This window comes from Anomaloglossus baeobatrachus, chromosome 1 (genome assembly GCF_048569485.1).
Source record: "Anomaloglossus baeobatrachus isolate aAnoBae1 chromosome 1, aAnoBae1.hap1, whole genome shotgun sequence".
In the NCBI taxonomy this organism is placed as follows: domain Eukaryota; kingdom Metazoa; phylum Chordata; class Amphibia; order Anura; family Aromobatidae; genus Anomaloglossus; species Anomaloglossus baeobatrachus.
Window position 1 is genome coordinate 665686489 of NC_134353.1, and position 27303 is coordinate 665713791.

The 27303-nt window shown below is 45.6% G+C and overlaps 2 protein-coding genes across 3 annotated transcripts in view; one reads left to right on the plus strand and one right to left on the minus strand.

Moving 5' to 3' along the window:
• The window catches only part of SDSL (serine dehydratase like), a 207488-nt gene extending 192945 nt beyond the window's left edge, over nucleotides 1–14543 (minus strand). Inside the window, exon 1 of the mRNA XM_075320014.1 lies at nucleotides 14527–14543. The gene's annotated coding sequence lies outside the window, so the exon portion shown is untranslated. The remainder of the gene's footprint in view (nucleotides 1–14526) is intronic.
• On the plus strand, nucleotides 10708–26004 carry SDS (serine dehydratase). Of its 2 annotated transcripts, none has more exons than XM_075320012.1 (8): nucleotides 10708–10757; nucleotides 16437–16607; nucleotides 16731–16770; nucleotides 17284–17423; nucleotides 17785–17876; nucleotides 18417–18644; nucleotides 24568–24692; nucleotides 24973–26003. In XM_075320012.1, exons 2-8 carry the CDS (start codon nucleotides 16455–16457, stop codon nucleotides 25179–25181), a joined length of 987 nt encoding a protein of 328 aa, XP_075176127.1. In that variant the 5' UTR covers nucleotides 10708–10757; nucleotides 16437–16454; the 3' UTR covers nucleotides 25182–26003. The 2 variants fall into 2 exon arrangements, with proteins under 2 accessions (XP_075176127.1, XP_075176128.1); XM_075320013.1 differs by having other exon boundaries at nucleotides 10715–10753; nucleotides 24973–26004.
• The last annotated feature ends 1299 nt before the right edge of the window (nucleotides 26005–27303 follow it).

The window sequence follows — 27303 nt, forward strand, 5'->3', positions numbered from 1 at the left end:
CTCAGGGGCGCCACACTCCCCCACAGCGAATCCCAGCACGTCCTCGGGCTGAAAAACAACAGAAAATGTGGAAAGAATTGCAAATTTTTTTTGTTATGCATAACATAAAACAATAAACCTTTCTTCCCTTTATGGGAGGCACAGGTACTTTTAACGTTTCAAACATTCTTATAAAGAAAAACTCTAAGTGTGCACTTCCAGTCCATTGCACGGTTTTGCACTTCCACCATAATTCTGGTAGGGGGCACAACTGGTGCAACTATTTACATTCTTGGCTACAACAAGTCCAGTAGCCTGGCAGTTCGTTCAACTTCTCAAACTACAAAGGGCAAAGACAAAACCAGCCACTAAGTCCAGTGGCCTGGTAACACAGGACACATTCACAGTCACCGGGGACCACATTCCAGTTCCGTGGCCCGGTAACACATACACATGGGGGGGGGGGTGACATCTTCAAAAAGTACACGGGGCAGTAAGGCAGGGTAGGGTGTCGTCTTCAAAAAGAATATGAGGGCAACACAAAGGGGACGTCTTCACAAAGGGATGAGGGGCAGACGGGGCTATTTACAGTTCAGTTTCTTCTTCTTTCTTTTAATTGCAGAGGTCACGCTGCGGCAGGGCCCTGGACAGCATGCAGGCCGTGCTCAGACTGGTCTGAGTCCCTTGGTCCTGTTCTCCAGCCGTTGCGGGGCTGCTGCGGGATGATGGTATTGGAGCTGCGTCCTTGTCTTGGCGGGCCGCGCCTGGCATGGCGGCGGCCTGGATTGGAGTCGCTGCTGTGACCGGTTCTTGAAGGGCCGCACCTGGTGTGGCTGCGGCCTGGGCTTGGCGGGCCGAGCCTGGCGTGGCTGCGGCCTGGCCTTGGCGGGCCACACTTGGCGTGGCCGCGGCCTGGTTCAGCGTCACTCCTGCGGCGTGGATTAACGTTGCTGCTGCGGCGGGATCTTGCTTGGCCGAGCGGGGTATCGCTGCTGGGGCCTGAGCTGAACGGGCCAGGCTGGGCGTCGCTGCTGCGGTGTGGATGGGCATCGCTCCGGCGGCGAAATCTTGGCGGGCCGCACCTGGCGTGGCTGCGGCCCGGATTGGCGTCGCCGTGCCGGGCATCTTTCCAGGGACCGCGGGCATGGCAGTGGGGGTTGGGGCACTCGCACCGGCAGGGGCATTAAATGACTCACCCCTCAGTAGCATCTCCGGTGTTCTGGCGGTCGCTGCTCCGCGCGTGCTGGATCTGCTGCATCACCTTCACCTGCAGCCTTTCACACCACTGGTCCATCTCCCAGCCCCACCAGTCAGCGGAGTCTAGCTCTAGATCGCTGCGTGTGGACTCCATTCTCTCTGCGTCTCCTTCTGCATGATCTCCCAGCAGCAGGCTCGTCGCTTCTTCTAGTAACAGACTTTTGATGTTGCTCAGCAGCAGGCTGGTAACTTCCCGCTCCTTCATCCGGTCAGCCATCCTCCCGACCTCAGCCTTTAGCTCAGCGGCAGTCACAGGTCTGATCCAGGTGAGCTCCCCCTGGCCTCCGCTTACAGGAGCCATTTTCTCTCTTCCTCCAAACAGCAGCTTTAACTGCCAGTCAGTTTCTTAGCACGCCATTTTGCCTTCTCTGCTCTGCATAGCAGACACGGTCTCAGCTTTGCGCTCTTCTTGGACAAGACCAAGGGGGCGGGGCTTCTTTTCGCGCTCTTTCTGCAGGCATGCCCCCCTTCTTCCCGCGCTCAGTGGCTTCAATGGCGGCAGTTTCTCACTATAACACAGTCTTTTAAGCACAATTCATCAGGCGCACAGTACCCGGTGGGACCGGGCACGAAATCCTGTTCGTGACGCCAAAAGATGACTCGCCCACCCCAGGGCTATGGGACACCCGGTGCCGGGCCGGACTAGTCCGGGGGTCGTCAGTGGTGGCGGGGCCCGGCTCCGTGGCCCTGGTGGGTGTCAATTAAATATGGCTGGTGAATAAAGTTTATGGTTGTCGTGACGCCACCTGTGGTATGCGGCTATTAAGCCGCCGCTGCTGTATGAGGCCTCCGGGGTGATGATATGGCAGCTTTGATGGTACTGCTCCCCACAGGTGGAGCGGTACCCCGGGGCACAGTTGGTTCTCGTGAGAGTCTATGGTGTAATGGAAGTCTATGCAGGTGACAATAACTGAGACAACACCGGAGGGTGCAATTCCAAGATCTTTACTCACACTTCCCGGTAGGTGCACACTGGTGCCTTCGGACGGCTGGAACCCACTGTCAGGAACCTCCGCCGTTTCTGGGTGATTTCTGGAATGAAAGCCGGTACCCTTCTCTCTAAAGTGTCTCTGTCTTCAGCTGTCTCCTTAAGCCTAGCTCTTTTAGGATGAACCCGCTCGGCCTCCACTACAGCCTCCAAGCTGGGAGCTCGCCTGTCGGTTACTTGCCCCCTTTCTAGAGGTTCTGCTGTGGGCTGTGGCCCGGGGAGTTTGCAACTTTCCCTGGGCCTTGGTTTTCACTGTTGGAGATGATTTTTCATTCCTTCTGTTTCTAGGAACCGTCCCCTGTTGTAGCTTGATCCCTCCACCGATGTTCCTGTGGAACAGGCCACCACAGCTCACCAGCTATCCGTGGCCCTGGAATCCCTTCTCTTCCTCTGCTTCGTGTCACCTGGACCCTCTGAGTCCCAGGGTCTTCACCAGGAAGCGTCACTTTCTTCTCCTAGCTCCTGTCTGACTAGAGCTTTCTTTCTGCTTCTCCTTCTCGTCTGCCTCCCGCAGACCTCCTCCTCCTTCTCCCCTCTCTCTCCTCAACTCTCTACACTTGACCTTCCTTTCTCTGACTGCACTCTGGTGGCTCCTCCCACCTCCCCAGTTGCTAAGCTGTACCCTATAGGAGCAGGGATAGGTCTTACGGCGCCTCCCAGCATGCAGCATGGGAGGGTTACTGCCACTGTCCCTGGTCCCAGTGTGTACCTAACAATGGGTGTTGTGTAGATTTGCCTGGGGACCGGCGTTCACTCCTTTCCTTACCCAGAATGGGACATCACACCGCTGGATGGGGTGCAATGTCCTGTGGCGACGGAAGCCTCAGGGGCGCCACACTAGCATAACACCAGCTAATAGAGAAATCTTGTAAAAACACACAGGCAGCTATACTGTTGAGGGTAGAAAAACGAAATCGGTGAAGAAGCGTACTGTACAAGAGCAGAGTGCACAGAAGCATAGCATTTAGTGTAAAGGAAGAATACATTCTATGTCAGAGGTGGAGGCAGAGCAGAGCTATGCTTTTGTAGCACCCCTGAGGTATCAGGTGCCACAAAATGTTAACTGTGGAAACCCAAACCTCGATATACCTCGTGCCAGTGAACACATCAGCACCCACAGGCCACATATATAACCTCAATTCCAGACCGGGAGACAGCCTAGCAACCGGTAAAAGGGATGGGCACTGATTGGATCGTTACCACCCAATCTGTAGGGAGAGACCCAGCATGGGGAGGGGCCAGTGGATAGTTGGAAAGTTGGCGGAAGGAAGTGAAGAAGAGAGTTGGATGTGAAGGAGTGAGGGGAATTAGGAGTGAGGTGAGGGAGAGAGTGAGGAGTGAAGTAAAGAAGGAAAGGTGTAAAGACCTAAACTAAGAACGAGATGCTGTAACGGAGAGAAGGACTGTGCAGTAAGGAAACGGGACTCCAGGAACCGTGGGTTACCTGTGGAAGTATAGGACTCCAGGAATCGCGGAGTACCTGTGGAAGTACGAAACAAAGGCTCACAGGACTCAGCACGAGGTGGGGTGCAGACCGTAGGACAGCGGGACACTTTATGGTCAACTGTTAAATCTGCCAAGTGAGGGGGATCTCCAAAGAGTCTTTAGCATCAGCAGTAAAGTGGGGACCTAGGACCAGGGACAGAAGTCCACCCATTAAATAGTCCAGGCTGCCTGCAATAGGACCAAGACTGAAACAGAGGGGCTCCCCCAGAAGCTCTAATCCACAGGAGCCCAATACAAACGAGAGTGCAAGGAAGACCGCTACCCCAGGTCACAGCTGGCACGGAGAACAAGGGGAGTGGGAACACCTGAAGCCAGCACCAGTGGGTCCATGTACCAAGCCAAAGTAAAAAGGCAAGTTGAAACTGCAATACTAGTGTGGACTGTTTCCTTCTCGCCTCCGTACACATACACTGACTGTCCCCTACTATAGCCCCCTCATTATCCACTGCTGGGGCCAAGCCCTGCTTGCGGAGGGCCCAAAACACCTAAACTGCATTAATCCACCAGCCCCAGCAGGACCCTGCAACAGCGGCTTCAATAACCTGGACGCACACCGCAAGTGGTGTAGTCGAAAACCCTTTTATTTTATTTTACCATTTTTCACCTCTTTTAAATCGGTGCGACCCCTAGGGTCACGGAACCGGGCATCAGCCGCAACAACTGTTACCCCCAGTGCACACCACAGCCCTGAGGCGTCACACTTTCAAGTATCCAGCTCAGAGGCTGCACTGCGCAAATGGACTAGGAGCACTGGAATTACAACAGGATGATTACAATGCCCAATGAAGGCAAATAGAGCCTGGAGTGGCATTCTGTGAGGGAAGGCAATATATAAAATTATATATATTATATATACACATATACATATATATTACATACATACATACATACACACACACATTATACAATCACAAAATGATTTGAATAACACTTCAATTCTACTCAACATTAAGCAGTTTAATTAATATTTAGAAGAATTAGGTCAGACAATTGGTACGGCCATCCCCAACATTCACTGCCTCTTACATGGCCCCTTAGTAAAATTTTCTACCCAACCCTGCTATAGTTCTATATTCTGCTTTAACTTTCTCCAAAGTTTTACAGATTTGTCTTCTTATCGGAATTTTCCTGATAAGTTTTCTAGATTTAATTCCCTCCATTCATATCATGAGAAACAAAAAAAAAGAGCTGACACATAACAAGCAATTTTAGTATCCTTTTCGCAGCGAGTTTCTGAAGATTTTAGGGTGTTGTATTATGTAGCAGCAGAATAGGATGGGACTATACAGAATAAGGAAAAATCTGTTTCCCAACACCATAACACTATCCACATTTTTATTACCTCTGTCAAAGCTTACATGAGGAGCACTACATGCTCAAATTTAATGAATCTATATATAATTGCCTTATTCTGTCTGTCTTGCTCCAAAATGACGTCATTACAGTGACAACCGTCGCATTGGCCCTGCCCCCCACACGCATTGGCCACTCGGCCCCGCCCCCCGCACGCATTGCCCGCTCGGCCTCGCCCCTCGCACGCATTTGACACCTATACACCTCCCCCCAGGACTACTCCACCTATTATACTCCTCTTCCCCCAGGACTACTCCTCCTATTATACTCCTCACCCCCCAGGACTACTCTTCCAATTCTACTCCTCTCACCCCAGGACTACTCCTCCTATTATACTCCTCACCCCCCAGGACTACTCCTCCTATTAGACTCCTCTCCCCCCAGGACTACTCTTCCAATTATACTCCTCACCCCCCAGGACTACTCCTCCTATTATACTCCTCTCACCCCAGGACTACTCCTCCTATTATACTCTTCTCCCCCCAGGACTACTCCTCCTATTAGACTCCTCTCCCCCCAGGACTACTCATATTATACTTCTCTACCCCCAGGACTACTCCTCCTATTATACTCCTCTCCCCCAAGGACTACTCTTCCTATTATACTCCTCACCCCCCAGGACTGCTACTCCTATTATACTCCTCTCACCCCAGAACTACTACTCCTATTATACTCCTCCCCCCCAGGACTACTCCTCCTATTATCCTCCTCTCCCCCCAGGACTACTCCTCCTATTATCCTCCTCTCCCCCCAGGACTACTCCTCCTATTATCCTCCTCTCCCCCCAGGACTACTCCTCCTATTATCCTCCTCTCCCCCCAGGACTACTACTCCTTTTATCCTCCTCTCCCCCCAGGACTACTCCTCCTATTATCCTCCTCTCCCCCCAGGACTACTCCTCCTATTATCCTCCTCTCCCCCCAGGACTACTCCCCCTATTATAGTACTCCTATTATAGTGTTCCTATTATAGTCCTCCTATTATAGTCCTCCTATTATAGTCCTCCTATTATAGTCCTCCTATTATAGTCCTCTCTGAGGGATGCGCAGCATGGGGGATGGAGCATAATGGGGGGTGCGCAGCATGGGGGGGATGAAGCACGATGGTGGGTGCGCAGCGTGGGGGGGGATGAAGCACGATGGTGGGTGCGCAGCGTGGGGGATGGAGCATGATGGGGGTGCGCAGCATGGGGGATGGAGCACGATGGGGGTGCACACCTCCCCCCAAAACGCACGCACACACACACGCACCGCATAACACACCACACACACACTGGGAACCACACACACCGTCCTACACAGGCACCCACAGACAACGCCGCACACACAACACCCAACACACAAACACCGCGGCACACACCGCGCAACACACACACTGCACAAAACATACCTCCCCCAAAACACACACACGCACCCCACAAGCAGACCCACACAAAACGCGCAACACGCACACACACACAACGCTGCAGACACACAAACACCGCTCACACACCCCCACACCCAGACAGCACCCAGAACATTTACAGCGCCCTACAAAAACACTTGGCAACTACACACAACAACATCTATATATATATATATATATATATCTATATATCTATATATATATATATATATTATATATACACATACATACATAAATATATATATATATAAATATATTTATATACATACATATACATATATATATATATATATATATATACATACATACATATATACATATACATATATATATATATATATATATATATATATACATACATACATATATACATATACATATATATATATATATATATATATATAAACAAAAATCCTACATTAACTACACAATAATTTCTAGAATACCCGATGCGTTAGAATCGGGCCACCATCACTAGTATATTCATATTTACAAAGGTTCCTTTCCAAGTTAATAGAGGATGAAGTGGACATGTATAAACAACTACAATGAAAAAAAAAATGGAATAGTCTAAGTGCCATACTAAGAATGCTTCTCCAGCTGAAAGCTATTTTTCAAGAATTCCCCTGCCCCCATGGTGGCCTTTTGGCCATATTTCAAATTGGCAGTTCAGATTACGAAAATGTGATATTTGGGCTGAACTCCACATCCAAATTTTTGGAAAAATGGACATGCATGTTATGCAAGAGTTAAAATGTTAATTCTTTATATACCCAATTTTGGCATACGGATATCATGATATAGATATAGTCGGCAATAACAGCTTATCAGTGGGGATTAAGGGGGCTGAAACATTTTCATCTGATGATGCCATTTTATAGATTTAGGGTATGTGCACACAGGATAGTTTTTAGCTATTTGTTTATCACAGCATTGTGTGTGAAATATCTGCAGTATATCAGAGAATGTTCACATTGTTTTTGGATGTAAACCAAAATAAGCTTTTTAAATAGGCTTTATACGGATAAACCACCCATTCATTCAGCAAGATTTCTCCAAAGATGGGGTCTGATAACCGGACATTGGACAGTATTTAGAATGACAGTAAAGGTTTTTATTTAGCAGTTTTCTGGCATCAATACACTGAAAAAGATGGTAATTGGATGGGTCATTGTATTTAGGTGGTCCCTGTACCAGATTTACAAATCACAAGAATGTATATTTAAATAAAAAAAAAAAAAAAGAAAAAGTTGGCATCTGCATTGGAGATTCCATCATTTTTACAGCATACTGATTACATTAGGGGCACCCTAACAGAAATCTGGCAGACCCCATGTAAGAAATACAATGTATGGCATTCCAATAGGTGAATTAATCATGAGGAGCTTAGTTGCATAGGTTAGTCCAGTGCACCTCATATATATATATATATATATGTAAAATGATCAGTATTTACCTTATTTTCTCTTCTAAAGGTTTCTAGGGATAAAAAAACCCCATGCTAAATAGTGTAAACAATATAACCAAGGGAGGTCTGAAAAAGTGTCATAGTGCTCACAACTAGATGATAATGAAGTGGCATTATCATTCCTCCTTTCCTAGGATATGAAGGGGGAAGGGAAACCCCATCTGACCAACAAAAGTTTCTTTGAACAGGAAAGTGAGACTGGATGTCTCCAACCAGGAGGACAAAAGGAAACTGCATTCACCAGAGGTATAAAAGATCCAAGAATGGCTCAAAAGGCGTATAACCTGGAGAGTTATCAAGCGGGATATACCAGGGAGCCTATTCTCTTGGAAGGAGGACAGAAACAGCTGGACACAGAGACCCGAGTATATGGTAACTAGAACATCACTGAATTAACTAGTTCTGGATTTGTGATCTTTGTTGCTTATATGAAATATTGTAATTATTATTACAACAAATAACTAGGTCTCTATATGTGATGTGTATTACTTACATAGTTACATAGGTTGTAAAAAGACTAGGTCCATCTAATTCAAGCTTCCTCCGCCAATTATATATTTTGTCACTAAATCATCTATAACCGACAATGTTGTGTACTGAGGAAAAACCTGTTTTAGTATCTGCCATTACTACCTCTTGTGGTAGGGCATTCCACAGTCTGACTGCTCTAACTGTAAAGAACCCTTTCCTATTTAGCTGTCGGAGTCGCTTTTCTTCCACTCGCAGTGAGTGTCCCCTGGTCCTTAGTATTGTCTTTGGAAGAAATAAGTCATGTGCCATTCCTTTATATTGACCACACATATATTTATACATATAAATGAGATCTCCTCTGAGGCATTTTTTTTTTCCTAAGCTAAACCAATACAACTTTTCCAACCTGTCATCATATGGGAGGCCTTCCATTTCTTGTAGTAGTCTAGTTGCCGCCTTTGAACTGACTTAACTTCTGAATATCCTTTTTAAAATGCGTAGCTCAAAACTGGATCCCATATTCCAGATGTGGCCTTACAAGTGATTTATAGAGGGGTAACAATACGTTGGGATCACGGGATCCAATCTCTCTTTTTATACACCCTAAAATCTTGTTTGCTTTAGCAGTGGCTGCTTGACATTGAGTGCTGCTGCTCAGCTTATTTGTAATGAGAATACCCAAGTCCTTCTCCTGTTCTGTAGTCCCGAGTTTACTTCCATTTTATGTATATGCAGCTATAGGATTACTCCGTCCTAGGTGCATTATTTAAAGGGGCCCTTTCAGCTTGTTTTACTCATCATGGCCATGTTCAAAATAACAAACTTATGTTATTCAGGCTCTTTGGGTCCAACACAGTCTCCGCAGCAGCAGCAGTGATTGTGTTCAGGCTGTAACGTGTACAGCGCTGCAACCACTCTGCTCAGTGCCTTTGCCAATGTAGACCGTCATCTGAACAGCACGGTAGAGAAAGCACAGGACCTGGGCAGGGGGAGTAGCAGATTATTTTATGATTTTGCACAGGACTATGATGATTTAGTTAAATAAGTTCAAAGGGGAAAACCCCTTCAATTCTTATACCCATCTTCCTTCAATGGAAGCCTTCAAACAGAGGCTGTCTGAGATGGTTTAGCGAATCTTACATTGAGCAAGGGGTTGGACACGATGACCCTGGAGCTCCCTTCCAGCTCTTTACATCATAGGATCTGTGATTCTATTTACATCTCCATAGAAATTGCATAATAATTAATGGAAATTTACATTTACACACACCTTTTTTTATTCTACACTCACCCTTGTGCTTGATTTATTGCACCCAACCTCAAATCTGGTCCAGTAAAAAGCAGGTTTTTACATTTCTCACACCCAGTATAGTCAGTGGGGTCCAAACAGTATTGTTGGGGTCTGTCATATAATGGATATGTTCCTGCTAAGAATTCTGTTCTCAATACAAAATAGGATAACAGAATTTATAAGACCGATGTGAACCCAGCCTAACCCTGAACATTACCCCATTTATCAATATTTTTACACAAGAGAATTTTATCTGAATAATAATAATAATAATAATAATAATAAAAAAATATTTTTAATTAAAACAAAAATGTGGCAAGTGTGCACCCAGTAAATGATACATTTTCTTCTAGGGACAGAACAGGGGCTTTCTCCGTACAGTAGTATAATAATAGTAAGAACACAAACATGTTTTTGCCGTGAGAGCTCATTCTGAGAACTTGTTTTTACAGCACTGTATTTTCTCTTATTTTCCGCGTCTCTCCAGGCACAGCATTCCTAATTGTTTATCTGCTGTATATATTCTATGAGGAGGTATAGGAGTGTTTTTTACACGGACCTTAAACCTTTCACATAGTCCTCCTCCTGCCAGTCTGGAGATCTTAGCACTTTTTTTTTCTCCCCCTCTACAAGTTTACGGTGATCTCCAGTAACCAGTCTGACCAGCTTGAGCCGGCTTATGATGAAACAGTAGTGCAAGCAAAGGAAGAGGGTGGTCTCTTTGGACCTTTAAACAGGTTGTTGAACTCCTTTTGGTAAATGAGACTCAAAATAGCCTGCATTTCCTTTAGCTGCTTGTTACCTCCCACTACTGGACCCTTTTGGTATTGTCCATGACTAACATCTCCTTTAGCTGTAAAATATGACAGCTGTGCATGCAAGGAGGAGGGTGTGTGGGGGGTGTGCTGGGGGTGTGTGCCTAACAGGGCTCTGATTGGTGCCAGGGAATGGTCCTGGTCCTATAAGTTTATCAGTGTGTAGCATCCTTCACCAGACTACAAGAAAATCACTCAACTACAGCACCCATCATCCAGCAGTAGGTGAGCTTTAATGCACCTTCATCAATAGATCATTAATGCAATTTTTTTATTGCCACATTGTGAAATTTTCCCTTGTAAACTAAATTATTGATTTTAAATAATTTGTACATAATTATTTGATTTTTTTTTTTAGTAATGTGTCCATCCTTGTCCCCCCATCTTATAGTAATGTTCCCCATCCTTGTCCACTTGTGGCAATGTCCCCATCCTATAGTACTGTCCCATCCTATAGTAATGTCCCCATTCTATTGTAATGTGCCCATCCTATAGTAATGTGCCAACCTTGTCCCCACCCTATAGACCCTATAGTAATGTCCCCAGCCTTATCCCTATTCTATAGTAATGTTTCCCATCCTTGTCCCCTTGTAGTAATGTCCCTATCCTGTAGTATTGTGCCCACCTTGTCCCCATCCTATAGTAATGTCCCCAGCCTTGTCCCCATCCAATAGTATTGCGCCCATCCTTGTAATGTCCCAATCTTCTAGTAATGTCCCCAGCTTTATCCCCATCCCATAGTAATGTGCGCACTTTGTCCCCATCCTGTAGTAATGGGGGGGGGGCAGTGGCTATAACTTACCGATCGCTACCCTCACCTTCCACAGACTCCGGAGTGAAGCTGAAGGGAGTGGTCTCCGGCCCCAGATCCACAGTGATTGGAGAGATCGGTCACAAGGCCGGTCTCTCCAATCAGAGCTGGGGGCGGGTGAAACACAGGTCACCCAGCTCCAGCCAATGATCAGGGCTACAGCTGCACTGATCATGCCTGGATTTCAATGTTTTAGCCATTTTCAATGGCTGAAGCATTACAGTGGCTGTGATTGACTGACGAACGCCGCATAGCCAATCACAGCCTCCGTAGGTCCGGGGAGGAGACACCACCCCTCCTGAGGTCCCCTCCTCCCGAATCTAAGGTATTTGCAAAGCGATCCAAACCACCGGGACTCCGGGGCCGCGATTTCGCCATGATGTACTGGGTATGTCATGGGTTCTTAAGTACCAGGGAGCCATAACGTACCCAGTACATCATAGGTCGCTAAGGAGTTAATGTCATGCACTGGAAAGTGGAAAAAAAAAATAAAATCCAGGGGCTTTGAAATTGAAAACAGAAAAAACAAAACTCTGCAATTTCACAATTCCTTTTTGGTTTGTTATTTACAATATTCCCGATATGGTAACACTGTTTGTTTGTTTTTTTTGTTTTTTGTTTTTTTTAAATGGTGAGAAAAAAATTCCAAAATCTGTAACAATTTTTTTTTTTACTTGTGACGCTATTCTTTGAGATGTGGGGCTGTTTCAGGACTTATTTTTACAGACATCATTTTGAGATAGATACACCAGTACAGTAATGTTTTCATCGCCTCATCACATTTTGTTGAGGCAGGCGAAAAAAATAAATAAAAAAAAAAAAAAAAACACAAAAAAACGTAGTTCTGGCATTTAGAGGTTTTTTTTTTTCTCGTTACGCTGTGCACCAATCTGATTATTTATTTTACATTTTGATAGGTCGAATTTTTACAAATGCAGCGATACCAAATAACGTGTGCTTTTTATTTTTTTTTATTGGTTTCATTTTTAATACGGCAAAAAGGGTGTGATTTGCACTTGTTTTTTTAAAATATATTTTTCTTTACTTTTTTTCAGATCTTTAAATTTATTTTTTTTTTACTGTATTTAACAGTTCTACGATCGTTCAGTCATTTGTACTGTACATAGTGTGTGCTGCTATGTAGACCTGATGGGAGTTATTAGCAAACCACCAACTGTCATGGCAACCCCTCGGCACCCGCGATCAAATCAGGGGTGTGCCGATGAGCACGTGGAATGACATGTTAGCCTGAGAAATTGACTGTGGCATTTAACAGCTGCGGTCGGAGTCCCGATCCACCCGCAGCTGTTAAGGCACGTGATGGCAGAATAAATAAGCCGTCGTGCTGGGAAAGTTGTAGGCCTTTGAGTCTGCATCAAAGGCAGGGGTACTACCTTTGACGTACATGTATGTCAAAAGGTAGTGAAAAGGTTCAAAGGGCTTGTGCGCCTTTGGGGACAATTTTATTTTTTTTAAATGTGTGTATTTTGAGCTAAAAAAAAAAAAAAAAAAACTTTTGCAACTGGACATAACAAATTTTGCATTGTTTTGCTTTTATAGAATTAGTTCCCCTGCATATTCAAGTATAATGTGGTTTGATGCCCAAATCAGCTGAAATATACAGATGAGAGTTAAGAATGTACTTTTAGACTGTCAGAATGAGCTCACTGACAGATACTCCGGTAAAGACTTTAGCTATATTTTATTTTTTCTTGGTCAGTTGGTGAGGAAATTGGACTAACACTTCTGTCTATACGGTGACTGCTGATGGAGGAAAATGTGCCCAGAACAGTTCATCAGCCTCCTCCAATAGAAAAGCAGCTTTCTCATGTGAGATGTCTTACAATTGGAGGAGGCTGATTGACAGGTCTGGTCACATGCTCCTCCTTCAGTAGTCGTTGTATGGATAATAGTGCTGGTCAATTGGTGAGGAAACCTGCAGAAAAGAAAAAAAAAAAAAAAAAAAAAAAAAAAAAAAGGCATACAGACTTACCAGCACCAGCTCACAAAACTAATGCACTACAGTATGCAGAAATCCAAAAAAGAAAGGGAAATTCAGCTCACCGGCCTGCTGTCATTCCACTCCAATTCCAGGGTACCGTGCATGGAAGGGCTGAGGTAGCCAATATCATCAAGTCCAAGATACAAAGGGGGGTTATCCAGCATGATCTCTGAGTATAGCAAGTAAAAGTTATATTCTTTATTCATGGATATTAAAACCTCAGAGACATAGAGTAGACAAATATAGTATGGAACTCCGAACAACGTGTCGTCTTAATCATGATCTGACATCATGAGTTCCATACTATATTTATCTGCTCTATGTCTGAGGTTTTAATATCTGTGAATAAATAATAACATTTTTACCTACTATACTCCGAGGATCGTACTGGATTACCCCCCTCTTTCTTGTACAGTCTGCAGAAGCCCCATTATAAAAACTGAGGCAGCACAGATGCCAAAGAAAGAGGAAACAGCTAATCCCAAACTTCCAGCAGACTTTCAGTCATAGAGGTGCAGCTGGTGTGGCTTCACTGTGAGTGGCTGTTGTAACCACACCCCAGCACAGATAGTCGGCTCTGTACTGATCCAATGCTGAGCTGACTGTCAGTCAGTGACGGTGTGTGGTTACAGCTGCCACTCACTACAGTCTGAGCGGTGAGTGAAGCCATGCCAGCTGTGTCTCTGACTGAAAGCCCGAGGCTGCCAGGAGGAATAAAGTTAACTTCCTCCCAGTAGTAGGGCTGTCAGTGAGGCAGCCAGGCAGCATTGGAGTTATTAGCCTCATATTTGCAGGTTAATAGCGTTTTGAGACGTGACAGTGAGTGTGCAGAGAAAGAACCTGCATACGTCAAACTGCAAAATTGTTTTGTTTTTAGCCCAAAATACATGTATTTAAGTAAAAATGAAATTTGTCTCCAAAAAGGTAGCCACCCCTTTTAAGTACTCATGCAAAGGCACACAATATTAGAAGATATGACACAAACCCCTATGTATGACAATTTCTTACATCCGATGTCTACAACAGATACTTTTGGAAACACAATCCTTAGCAGATTTTTAAACAGAATTCTGGAATATATTCTGAGCAAATTTCTCCAAATGATTCAAATTCCAATTAATGAACAGTACATTAAAGATAATTAGTAAGATCTTCTATAATCTGTAACACATTGCACTTACTTGTCTGGCTGTGAAGTTTGGAGGATGAAGATCTCTGAATACTGATGAAGCTTCTTGCCGTTAGCACTGGTGCATCATGGGAACTCTTCTCTATCAAGTCCTGGTTCCTAGGAAACTTGAAATACAATGAAGAACGGGGAGGGACTAGAAATTTCTGGTCCCGTGTGTAAAATGTTTTCACTGGGATTCATTACAGGGTGGCAGTGTACACTAATGAGATTGTAAAGCTCTATTGGATTTCAGTATGGATTAGTGTTATAGACTATGACATAAGGTTAGCTTTACTGGAGCTCGGATGCACAAACCACAGTTATATGGGTTATTTACATTAGAACTCGCCCAATGCTGCTGTGAATTAAATCAGGATATCGTATGATACATTTTGGCAGTTTTAGTGTTATTGATATAAATTTCTTATGTATCATATAATATATATTCAAGCACTGTGCCCGAGAAGATGTGATGCCATGTAGACTGATAAAATACTTCTTTTTCACGTGCATTTCGCGTTCGCTTCTTCAAAGCACCTTTGAAGAAGCTAATGCGAAACACGCATTAGGGATGGTCCTTGTTGTATTACATGTATTCTGGTAAATCTACCAAGCCTGTTTATCTCATTTCTGTAATAATACAATTGGAACATTCTTTTCTAGGTTATCAGCACTGTATGCTATTATTATGTTGGCTGTAGCCTCTCTAGGAGGAGATCACAGGCTTTTAGTCTCAGAAAAGTATATAGCAATAAGAGAATCAATCAAGTGCAAGATTAACAAAGAAATCCCCCAAAAATCTATCAATATTTAATATGATTAAAACTACAACAAAGCAAACCCCAAGTAAAGGATAACAAATACCAGCAAGAAAGGGACACAAGGATGTGAAGCTATCCCATCATATCCATAAAATAAGGAAACTAATAGATAAGATATACATTCCTGACTGCAGAGGTTGGCACCCTATAGATATTCGCAAATGGTGCCCATGCTCAAGACAGTCTGTCCTTGTAAGGTCCTGAAATATTAGTTAGATACAGAATTGGACCAACATAATGTTTAACATCAGATCACGTTCAGAGGCAGAAAAACCTTAGGTATCAATAAAAAGCAACACAATATTAAGTGACAATAGACACATTTGTACACACAAAAATGAGGTAGCAGATATAATCATGATTCCTGTCAATCCCTACCTGTCCGTGGAGGTTGGCACCCTTATGGTAAACACACAAGTGGAGTCTCCGCTCAACATAGTCCTACCCTGTCGGGCCCTAAAAAGTGCTACAGTGATAAAGCACTCTACTGTGTAAGATATGATAACCGTAGTATGAAATAATTGGATAAGATGTGACCCATTACTAATACTGTAGATGTATACAAGGATCATACAAAAGTCAGTGTGCCCATTAATCAAGATGATACTTAACCACGAACATTCCATAAGAAACATTGTGCCAAAAATTCACTCCACATGTTGCGCCTTATCTTATTTGAATTAGAGGAATTATTCTGAACTATACAGCTCCAAGCACTATGACATTTCCTTTGATTTACTTCTTATCGAATTCCACTTTATGGTGTTTCTCTTTACAAACCATCCTGATTTACAACAGAACCTTTATATCTTTTCCCTTGTACTATTTGATCTTTCTTATCAATCAAGTTTACTATAATAATTATTTGATGTTATAACGTTTTGGAATAGTCACCTTTAATTATAGATTTCCTTATTTAGGGAATATCTATCCATTTACAAAAAAATGTGGCTATTATTTTGGTTAACGTATATGGTTTCTAAACAGTGGGATTTTTTTCAGTTTTCCTTGGTTATCATGAAATAGGTTTTATTGTACAAGTAAAAAAAAACATGGTGTTATGATGAGTATCATAGACATGACCTGCTATATTTTTCAGATCACCCTATAGACCAACATGCCAGAAATCAGCAGCCTTCATTTAAACACTCCACTGAGACACAGTGTGCCAATGTCCAAACTATGTGGTACCCAAGTGTATCTAAAACTTGACAATGCACAACCAACGGGGTCATTCAAAATCCGTGGGATTGGACATCTTTGTAAGACGGTAAGTAAAAGAAAGTAGTTGTATTTCAAGTAGAAAAGAACATTTTGCTGTAGATTGTCATAACTAGACTCATGAGTGTTATCAATGTGAATACATTTTTTGACATCTGTTCTTACCTTACAGTGGGCAGAACGAGGGTGTAAACACTTTGTGTGTTCTTCGGGTAAGTATCATTTTTACATCAATGGGATGACTGTATATAGCACTTGCTATGCTTCATAAAAGCTTTTTCCTATCATTTTGAGAGACCGCAAATGGCATTTTAGGTAACAATAGTATATATAAGTCTATACACACACACACAAATAAAATCATGCTTGGAAAGGACAATATCATTAGACAACAGTGTCATTCAAGTGCAGCCAACATAGAATGAAGGGGGACGAGTAGTTACCATGACTGTGCTAATTAGTGGGGTTATATCTCTTGGCCTTCCATTAATCCTACCTTATAATATGCCTCCAACTAATCAAGACACCAGTTTAGTCATTTAGAGAAAAAATTCTTGATGGCTGAAAGCATATTTTCCAAAAGGATACAAACTATAATTTGTACAGCATGAATAGACTTTATTAACTATTAACTACACCATTAACTTGAAATTAATTACTCATACATGGAGTTCAGGGTTAATTATGTGGTCTGATGTATTTTTATTACATTTTTTTTTTTTTAGGCGGTAATGCTGGCCTGGCAGCCGCCTACAGTGCCCGCATGCTGTCCATCCCCGCAACTATTCTCGTCCCAGTTACCACTCCAAGCTTTACCATCCAGAGAGTCAAAGATGAAGGAGCTACAGTCTGTGTAGTGGGAGAGGTAAGTTCAATCATCCTCTGCTCTGGAGATTAGAAAAAAAAAAAAAAATTAAATAAATAAACTATGAGAAAAGTATAAAACTAATTAGGTTTATCATGGATATGGTGAGTTTTAACTAATCTAAATTATGTAGAACTATAAAGCTACAAAACAGTGTCTGTGGAACCCGAGCAAACTACTCTGCTTGGACCATATACATCTTCCGAGACTGATTAACTAAACAAGAAGCAAGATGTAATAATAATAATAATAATAATAATAAATTATATTTAATAATAATATTAACAGAGAAGTTTGTTAAAAATGAGGTTTGGTGTTTTGTTTTTTTTTTTTAATAAATAATGCCCATCTTCCATTACAGATACTTGATGATACTATTGAGCATGCCAAGGAGCTGGTGAAGAATAACCCAGGATGGGTATACATCCCTCCATTTGACGATCCTTTAATATGGTATGATCTATTAACAAATATTTTTGATATATAAATTCTCACAATTTTGAGAAGTCTGCATACTCCTGGTATGAAACATCTCAGACTGATGTATTAACTGCACAATTGTTGAAAGTATTTGGGATAAAGAAACTCTTCCATAAAAGTATTTTTTTTTTTTTTATTATTATATATGTTGCCAATAAACTCATCTACCACCGTCTTCTTTGGTATCCAGCACCATTCAACTCTTCTCAGCGACATCTCCACTCTTCAAACTCTCTAGATCCAATACGCTCTGCGTGACCCAGAAGTGGCTTTTACAATGTAACCCTATGTAGTGTCAGAACACGGCTCCATAGGCTTTCATTGTGAAAGAGACTTACGGTTCTCACTGAAGAGTAAAACTGAGCTGGATACCCGAGAAGACGTCGGTAGGAGAGTACTATTCACACAACACTAATTATACACAGACTTAAAATGAAAAAAAACTTAATAGGCCTATTTCTTTAAAAGTAATTATCTAATATTTATTGTTTGCAATACCTTTATATTTTATAGGGAAGGCCACACATCACTGGTTAAAGAAATGAAGGAAAGTCTACCTTCAAAGCCAGGAGCAATTGTCCTCGCAGTTGGTGGTGGTGGTATGCTCTGCGGTGCAGTCCAAGGCCTCCGAGAAATGGGATGGAGTGATATTCCCATCATTGCAATGGAAACGAGGGGTGCTCACAGTCTTAACGCTGCAGTACAGGAAGGAAAGCTGGTGACTCTTCCTGAAATCACGAGGTAACTCAAGGTCTAAATAGCTAGTAGTTGCTGACACCAGAATTGTTGTGCCCTCTTACGAAGGAAGAAAAAAAAGAAGGGAATTTTGTTTACTTACCGTAAATTCCTTTTCTTCTAGCTCTAATTGGGAGACCCAGACAATTGGGTGTATAGGCTATGCCTCCGGAGGCCGCACAAAGTATTACACTCAAAAGTGTTAAGCCCCTCCCCTTCTGCCTATACACCCCCCGTGCTCCCACGGGCTCCTCAGTTTTGGTGCAAAAGCAAGAAGGAGGAAAAAGAATTATAAACTGGTTTAAAGTAACTTCAATCCGAAGGAGTATCGGAGAACTGAAACCATTCAACATGAACAACATGTGTACACAAAAAAACAGGGGCGGGTGCTGGGTCTCCCAATTAGAGCTAGAAGAAAAGGAATTTACGGTAAGTAAACAAAATTCCTTTCTTCTTTGTCGCTCTATTGGGAGACCCAGACAATTGGGACGTCCAAAAGCAGTCCCTGGGTGGGTAAAATAATACCTCGTAAGAGAGCCGTAAAACGGCCTCTTTCTACAGGTGGGCAACCGCCGCCTGAAGGACTAGTCTACCTAGGCTGGCATCCGCCGAAGCATAGGTATGCACCTGATAGTGCTTCGTGAAAGTGTGCAGGCTCGACCAAGTAGCCGCCTGACACACCTGCTGAGCCGTAGTGAAAAACCAGGAAAGGGGTTTTGCATGACAGCGCTGCTAGCTCAGACACTCTCCGAAGTGAAGTGACTGCTACTAGAAAAACCACTTTCCGCGAAAGGCGTGAGAGAGAAATATCCCTCATTGGCTCGAATGGTGGTTTCTGAAGAACCATCAGCACCCTGTTCAGATCCCAGGGTTCTAACGGCCGCTTGTAAGGAGGGACTATGTGACCAACCCCCTGCAGGAACGTGCGTACCTGTGGAAGTCTGGCTAGGCGCTTCTGGAAAAACACAGAGAGCGCTGAGACTTGTCCCTTAAGGGAGCCGAGCGACCAACCCTTTTCCAGTCCAGATTGAAGGAAGGACAGAAAAGTGGGCAAGGCAAAAGGCCAGGGAGAAATACCCTGAGCAGAGCACCATGACAGGAAAATTTTTCCCGTCCTGTGGTAGATCTTGGCGGACGTCGGTTTCCTAGCTTGTCTCCTAGTGGCAATGACGTCTTGAGATAACCCTGAAGACGCTAGGATCCAGGACTCAATGGCCACACAGTCAGGTTGAGAGCCGCAGAATTCAGATGGAAAAACGGCCCTTGAGATAGCAAGTCTGGTCGGTCTGGTAGTGCCCACGGTTGGCCGACCGTGAGATGCCACACATCCGGGTACCACGACCGCCTCGGCCAGTCTGGAGCGACGAGGATGACGCGGCGGCAGTCGGCCCTGATCTTGCGTAACACTCTGGGCACCAGTGCCAGCGGAGGAAACACATAAGGGAGCTGAAACTGCGACCAATCCTGAACTAAGGCGTCTGCCGCCAGAGCTCTGGGATCTTGAGACCGTGCCATGAACACCGGTACCTTGTTGTTGTGCCGGGACGCCATGAGGTCGACGTCCGGCACCCCCCAGCGGCAACAGACCTCCTGAAACACGTCCGGGTGAAGGGACCATTCCCCTGCGTCCATGCCCTGGCGACTGAGATAATCTGTTTCCCAGTTTTCCACGCCTGGAATGTGAACTGCAGAGATGGTGGAGGCCGTGGCTTCCACCCACAGCAGAATCCGCCGGACTTCCTGGAAGGCTTGCCGACTGCGTGTGCCGCCTTGGTGGTTGATGTATGCCACCGCTGTGGAATTGTCTGACTGAATTCTGATCTGCTTGCCTTCCAGCCACTGCTGGAACGCTTTCAGGGCAAGAAAAACTGCCCTTATTTCCAGAACATTGATCTGAAGCGAAGACTCTTGCTGGGTCCACGTACCCTGAGCCCTGTGGTGGAGAAAAACCGCTCCCCACCCTGATAGACTCGCGTCCGTCGTGACCACCTCCCAGGATGGGGGTAGGAAGGATTTCCCTTTCGATAAGGAAGTGGGAAGAAGCCACCACCGAAGGGAAGCTTTTGGTCGCCTGCGAGAGGGAGACGTTCCTGTCGAGGGACATCGGCTTCCTGCCCCATTTGCGTAGGATGTCCCATTGAAGAGGACGCAGGTGAAACTGCGCGAAAGGAACTGCCTCCATTGCTGCCACCATCTTCCCCAGGAAGTGCATGAGGCGCCTCAAGGTGTGTGACCGACCTTGAAGGAGAGATTGTACCCCTGTCTGTAGTGACCGCTGCTTGATCAGCGGAAGCTTCACTATCGCTGAGAGGGTATGAAACTCCATGCCAAGGTATGTCAGCGATTGGGCCGGTGTCAGACTTGACTTTGGCAAATTGATGATCCACCCGAAACTCTGGAGAGTCTCCAGGGTAGCGTCGAGGCTGTGTTGGCATGCCTCTAGAGAGGGTGCCTTGATCAACAGATAGTCCAAGTACGGGATCACTGAGTGACCCTGAGCGTGGAGGACCGCTACTACAGTAGCCATAACCTTGGTGAAAACCCGTGGGGCTGTTGCCAGGCCGAACGGCAGTGCCACGAACTGCAGGTGTTCGTTTCCTATGGCGAAGCGCAAGAAGCGCTGGTGCTCTGGAGCAATCGGTACGTGGAGATAAGCATCTTTGATATCGATCGATGCAAGGAAATCTCCCTGGGACATTGAGGCGATGACGGAGCGGAGGGATTTCATCCGGAACCGCCTGGTCTTTACGTGTTTGTTGAGAAGTTTCAGGTCCAGGACAGGTCGGAAAGACCCGTCCTTCTTTGGGACCACAACAAGTTGGAGTAAAAACCGTGGCCCTGTTGTTGAAGAGGAACAGGGACCACCACTCCTTCTGCCTTCAGAATGCCCAGCGCCTGCAGAAGAGCCTCGGCTCGCTCGGGAGGCGGGGATGACCTGAAGAATCGAGTCGGGGGACGAGAGGTGAACTCTATCTTGTAACCGTGAGACAGAATGTCTCTCACCCCACGGTCTTTTACCCGTGGCAGCCAGGTGTCGCAAAAGCGGGAGAGCCTGCCACCGACCGAGGATGCGGAGTGAGGATGCCGAAAGTCATGAGGAAGCCGCTTTGTTAGCGGCACCTCCGGTGGTCTGTTTAGGACGTGACTTAGACCGCCATGCATCAGAGTTACTTTGATCCTTCTGAGGCCTTTTGGACGAGGAGAAATGGGACCTGCCCGCGCCCTGAAAGGACCGAAACCTCGACTGCCCCTTCCTCTGTTTGGGGTATGTTCGGTTTGGGCTGGGGTAAGGATGTATCCTTTCCCTTGGATTGTTTGATGATTTCATCCAAACGCTCGCCAAACAATCGTTCGCCAGAATTGGCAAACTGGTTAAGCGCTTTTTGGAAACAGAATCTGCCTTCCATTCCCGTAGCCACAAGGCCCTGCGGAGTACCACCGAATTGGCGGCTGCAACCGCCGTACGGCTCGGAGTCCAGGACAGCATTAATAGCGTAAGACGCAAATGCCGATGTCTGAGTGGTTATGGACGCCACCTGTGGCGCGGACGTGCGTGTGGCTGCGTCAATTTGCGCTTGACCTGCTGAGATAGCTTGTAGCGCCCATACAGCTGCGAATGCTGGGGCAAAAGAAGCGCCGATAGCTTCATAGATGGATTTCAACCAGAGCTCCATCTGCCTGTCAGTGGCATCTTTGAGTGAAGCCCCATCTTCCACTGCAAGTATGGATCTAGCTGCCAGTCTAGGGATTGGATGATCCACTTTGGGACACTGAGTCCAACCCTTGACCACGTCAGGGGGAAAGAGATAACGTGTATCCTTAAGGCGCTTAGAAAAACGCTTATCTGGACAATCATGTTGATTCTGGACTGCCTCTCTGAAATCAGAGTGGTCCAGAAACATAATCGGTGTACGCTTGGGAACCTGAAACGGAATTTCTCCTGCTGGGAAACCGACTCCTCCGCCGGAGGAGCTGAGGGAGAAATATCCAGCATTAGATTGATGGACGCAATAAGATCGTTCACTATGGCGTCCCCATCAGGAGTATCAAGATTGAGAGCGGCCTCAGGATCAGAATCCTGATCAGCTACATCCACGTCATCAACCAGAGATTCCCCTCGCTGAGACCCTGAACAATATGATGATGTCGAGGGAAAATCTAAGCGAGCTCGCTTAGACGGTCTGGGGCCGGGGTCTGTGTCAGAACCCTCAGCCTGGGATCCATGAGACACCCCAGGAGGACATTGTTGGTCCAACTGAGGTGGGCCAGGGAACAAAGATTCAACAGAGTCCCTGTGCTGAGATACCGGTCTGGACTGCAAGGCTTCCAGTATCTTAGCCATAGTCTCAGAGAGTTTTGCAAACTCCAAACCTGTCCCCTGAACAGTGTTAGCAGGTGGCTCCCCCTGGGCCCCCCCTAGCAGAGGCTCTGGCTGAGTAAGAGCCACAGGGGCCGAACAGTGCACACAATAAGGGTCAGTGGAACCTGCCGGTAGCGGGTTCGTACATGCGGCGCAGGCAACATAATAAGCCTGTGTTTTGGCACCCCTGCCTTTCGTGGGCGCCATGCTATAATCTTCCCTGAGCAACACAATAGGGTATATAGCCAGAAATCAACTGTGCACCATACAGTGTAAAATAAACATATAATGCTACACTACTGCACAATGGGGCTAGCACCACAGGTGCTGCTGACCACCCGCTTAAAGCGGTTGTGAGGCCACCAGAGCCCCTGCCTGGGTCTCCCAGATTTTGTCCCCCTCTGCAGCGTCCGAGGAGCTGACAGGAATGCGTCCTGAGGAGAGGAGGGAGCCGTGGGCGTGACCCAGAAAGAGCGGGAACTGGTGCCTGCACTGTGCACAGTGAGGGGAGTGGAGTATGCAAAGCATGCTCCAGCCCTCAGTGCTGCTCGTTCTGTGCAGCGTCCCGCCCTTCCCCTGCCTGTCAGGGCTGTGGGCGGGAGAAAAGGAAACTAGGCCGCAAAAAGCCGGGGACTGTAGTAATAAACGCGGCCGCCGTAAAAGCGCGGCCGCGTGGAAGTCCCCGGCGCACTACAAGTCCCAGCCGCACCGCAGTGTTTCCATGGCAGCGGCGGTCAGTGCGGCAGTCCCTATACATAAACACACTCAGCAACGCTGAGTGTGTAATGGCACATATTAACCCGGCAGCGCCGCGGTCCCCGGTGCACTAGCACACCCAGCAAAGCTGGAGTGTTGCTGTGCGCGGTCCCCACGGGGACACAGAGTACCTCCAAGTAGCAGGGCCATGTCCCTGAACGATACCCGGCTCCTATCCAGCAGGCTCCACAGGAGTTGTGGATGAAGCACGGTCTCAGTGCCTGGAGACCGATAGGATCCCACTTCCACCAGAGCCCTGAGGGGAATGGGGAAGGAAAACAGCATGTGGGCTCCAGCCTCCGTACCCGCAATGGATACCTCAACCTTACAACACCGCCGACAAGAGTGGGGTGAGAAGGGAGCATGCTGGGGGCCCTATATGGGCCCACTTTTCTTCCATCCGACATGGTCAGCAGCTGCTGCTGACCAATCTGTGGAGCTGTGCGTGCGTGTCTGACCTCCTTCGCACAAAGCAAAAAACTGAGGAGCCCGTGGGAGCACGGGGGGTGTATAGGCAGAAGGGGAGGGGCTTAACACTTTTGAGTATAATACTTTGTGCGGCCTCCGGAGGCATAGCCTATACACCCAATTGTCTGGGTCTCCCAATAGAGCGACAAAGAAAATAAAAATATTGCAAGCACCACCAAAACTTAACCAGTGGATAAAAAAAAAAAAAAGTTAACCTAGATCTGTAGCTTTAGACTCCATGAAAGGGTCAACTTATCACTATACAGGAAACATATCGTATCTCTTAGCTCGCATCTTAAGGAAAATATGTATTAAACACTAAATCATTTTGTTCCCCCCCAACAGTGTGGCCAAGACTTTGGGAGCAAAAACTGTGGGAGTACAAACACTGAAAGTAGCACTGGAACATCCTGTTTTCTCCGAGGTTATCACTGACCAAGATGCTGTGATTGCCATTGAAAGGTTCCTAGGTGAGCAATTCTGGAGACTGGATCTCATGCAAATATATTTTCTAATACTATAATATAAAGTAAGCATTACATTAAAAATATCAAATGAGATTTTAAATGCACCATGTTACTAACTCCTAAAGTAAGGGGTCTTAATTATTACAATATAGCAGTTTGTTCCTCAGCTGTGTAGTGGGATTACACATTACATCTACTAATCCAGGGTGGGGGCGTTTATATATGTAGAGCTCATGGACCCTTCTATGACTTTTTCTGACTTGCTCGTTATGTATTTCTCTAGACGATGAGAAGATGCTTGTGGAGCCAGCTTGTGGTGCAGCTCTTGCTGCAGTTTACAGTGATGTGATTGGGAAGCTGCAGAAAGAGGGGAAGCTGAGTAAAGATCTGTCTTCTGTGGTCGTCATCGTATGTGGTGGGAACAACATCACTCTCACACAGCTCTTCCGACTTAAGGAGCAGTTGGGCATAGAGTTTGTCTATGCTTCCTAGGAAGACCTTGCCTTCCAGGCTTTCGGACTAAGTCGTGGTACCGGTTTTCTGGGAATTGCAACAACTCTAAGATTACTAAGAAGAGATCAAACAGGACACAATCTTTCCAATCAAAAGTCCAGTTCACCAGCTATATGCCCAATATGAGTTAATCATTGTCTTCAATTCAGGCCGCATACAAAAATCCATGTGTCACAGACCATCCAGAGGTCTGCTAACCCAAACTCAGATTCATATATAACGGCGTCAAGTTTAGGTTAGGACACACTGATGACAGTCCGTGCATCTGTATATACGACGCTGGCTTGGTCCACATTCCTACACTAGTTGTCCTCAAATGGTTATTTCGGTGATGGGTACTAAATTCCAGTAACGTCTCAGCTGGGCAACAAGTAATTGTATGGTGCATATACAAGACCGTATTCCTCATCTGCCTTATCCTCTGGCATCCAGAGACACTGATCGCTTTGTCAGAGATCATATTGTTGCCTCAACCTTTGTTAAAGCATAGTGTGGTTTGTAGGGAGCTGGTATGAAAAGGCTAACAAAGGATTGTAGAACGAATCTTCTATGTAACCACTACCTTTATGTTCTCTGTGCAGATTTTCTGTAATGTTGCAGGTGTTCAAGCCAATGTCTTTTCTTTTTCCAAGTGTAATTTTTATGTTTTACTACTCTGCGGCATTAAATCACTTGTTAGATATATAAAACAATAAATTAAATCTACTGTTCTGTTTTTTAATTGCCAAATGCCTAGAAGTAAAATAAAAACCATAAAAGTGACATGGTGTGCTCAAGTGACTGTTTTAAGGCACATTTCAATGCTAGTTGGATGACAGTGACCGTTTTGCGCACAGGACCTGACGAGGCACCGCTGTGCGCAAAATGGTCACAGTCAGAGACGTCTCCTGCATCCCTCCCGTGATTTTAATTTTTGGACGAAATAAAGGTTTTTGTTTTTTTTCCATAAAGGGTGCGTGCCACCCGGTTTCTTTTCTTCCTTACTGGATATAGATTTGTGGGCTCATTGTTAGCTAGCGCACCGCCTGGGTCTGATGTTGATCCATAATGGACTTTACTTTTTAAAGTGGAGCTAGGTATGTGCTTGGTCTCTGGTGCTGGACAACTTCTTGCTTTGTGGATTTCAATGCTAGTGATGATAGTCCGAAAAATACGGTATATAAGACGCACTTTTTCCCCCCAAATGTTGGGGGAAAGTGGGGATGCGTCATAGTCTGAATGTAGGACATGGCCATGACTGCGAGGAATGAGGGTGCTGCGGTGGAGCAGGTCATCGGCGGCACGAGCAGGCTATCATATGCAAGCATCCTCCCGCCCATCATCTCTCAGCGCTGACAGGTGGGCGGAATGATGGGTGGGGGGTGCGCGCATAGTAAAGAGCCAGGTCGTGTGATCATCCCTAGCAACTACAGCCTGGAGTGATCATGTGCGGCTGTATTCACTTCCCCCGCGTATCATCAGCGCGGGGGGGGCAGTGAATATGTGCAGTATACTCACTGGCCACGATCCCTGCACCATCGCAATATCCTCCTGTCTGCCGGCCAGCTGATCTGTGTAGAGAACGGTGAGCACAGGGATGACGTCATCGCTATGCGCACCGCTAGTCTCCACACACATCAGCGGGCGACAGACAGAAGACATTGTGATGCTGCAGGGGAACGGCTACACACAGGTCAGCGGCGCTGCTGCTGACACAGAGAGGAAGATAATCGGTGCTGCAGGGAGTGAGGAAAGGTGAGTGTAAACGGTTATTTTTTTTTCTGTGCCATAGGATACAGGCCATATAGCAGGATGGGAGCACATACCAGGATGGGGGTATATAGCAGGATGGGGGTATATAGCAGGATGGGGATCATATACAAAGCAGGAGGATTTTTACCAGGATGTGGTACCTTAGTAGAGAATTTGGGGACATTACTCCATAACAGTGTCAGCAGCAGATCCTCGCCCCATAACAGTGTGTCATGACCACATTTGTTGCTTAAAATTTTTATTTTCCTATTTTCCTTCTTTAAAACCAGGGTGTGTCTTATGGTCCAGTACGTCTTATAGTCTGAAAAATACGGTACATACTATAAAGAAAGATTCAGTCACGACCTAA

What these genes read in the sequence shown, in the direction of transcription:
- SDS (XM_075320012.1), top strand. Translation starts at nt 16,455, where the DNA reads ATGCCAGAAATCAGCAGCCTTCATTTAAACACTCCACTGAGACACAGT. An exon ending in ACACTTTGTGTGTTCTTCGG is followed by an intron (nt 16,771 to 17,283) that starts GTAAGTATCATT and finishes TTTTTTTTTTAG; the next exon opens with GCGGTAATGCTGGCCTGGCA. An exon ending in TTTGACGATCCTTTAATATG is followed by an intron (nt 17,877 to 18,416) that starts GTATGATCTATT and finishes TATATTTTATAG; the next exon opens with GGAAGGCCACACATCACTGG.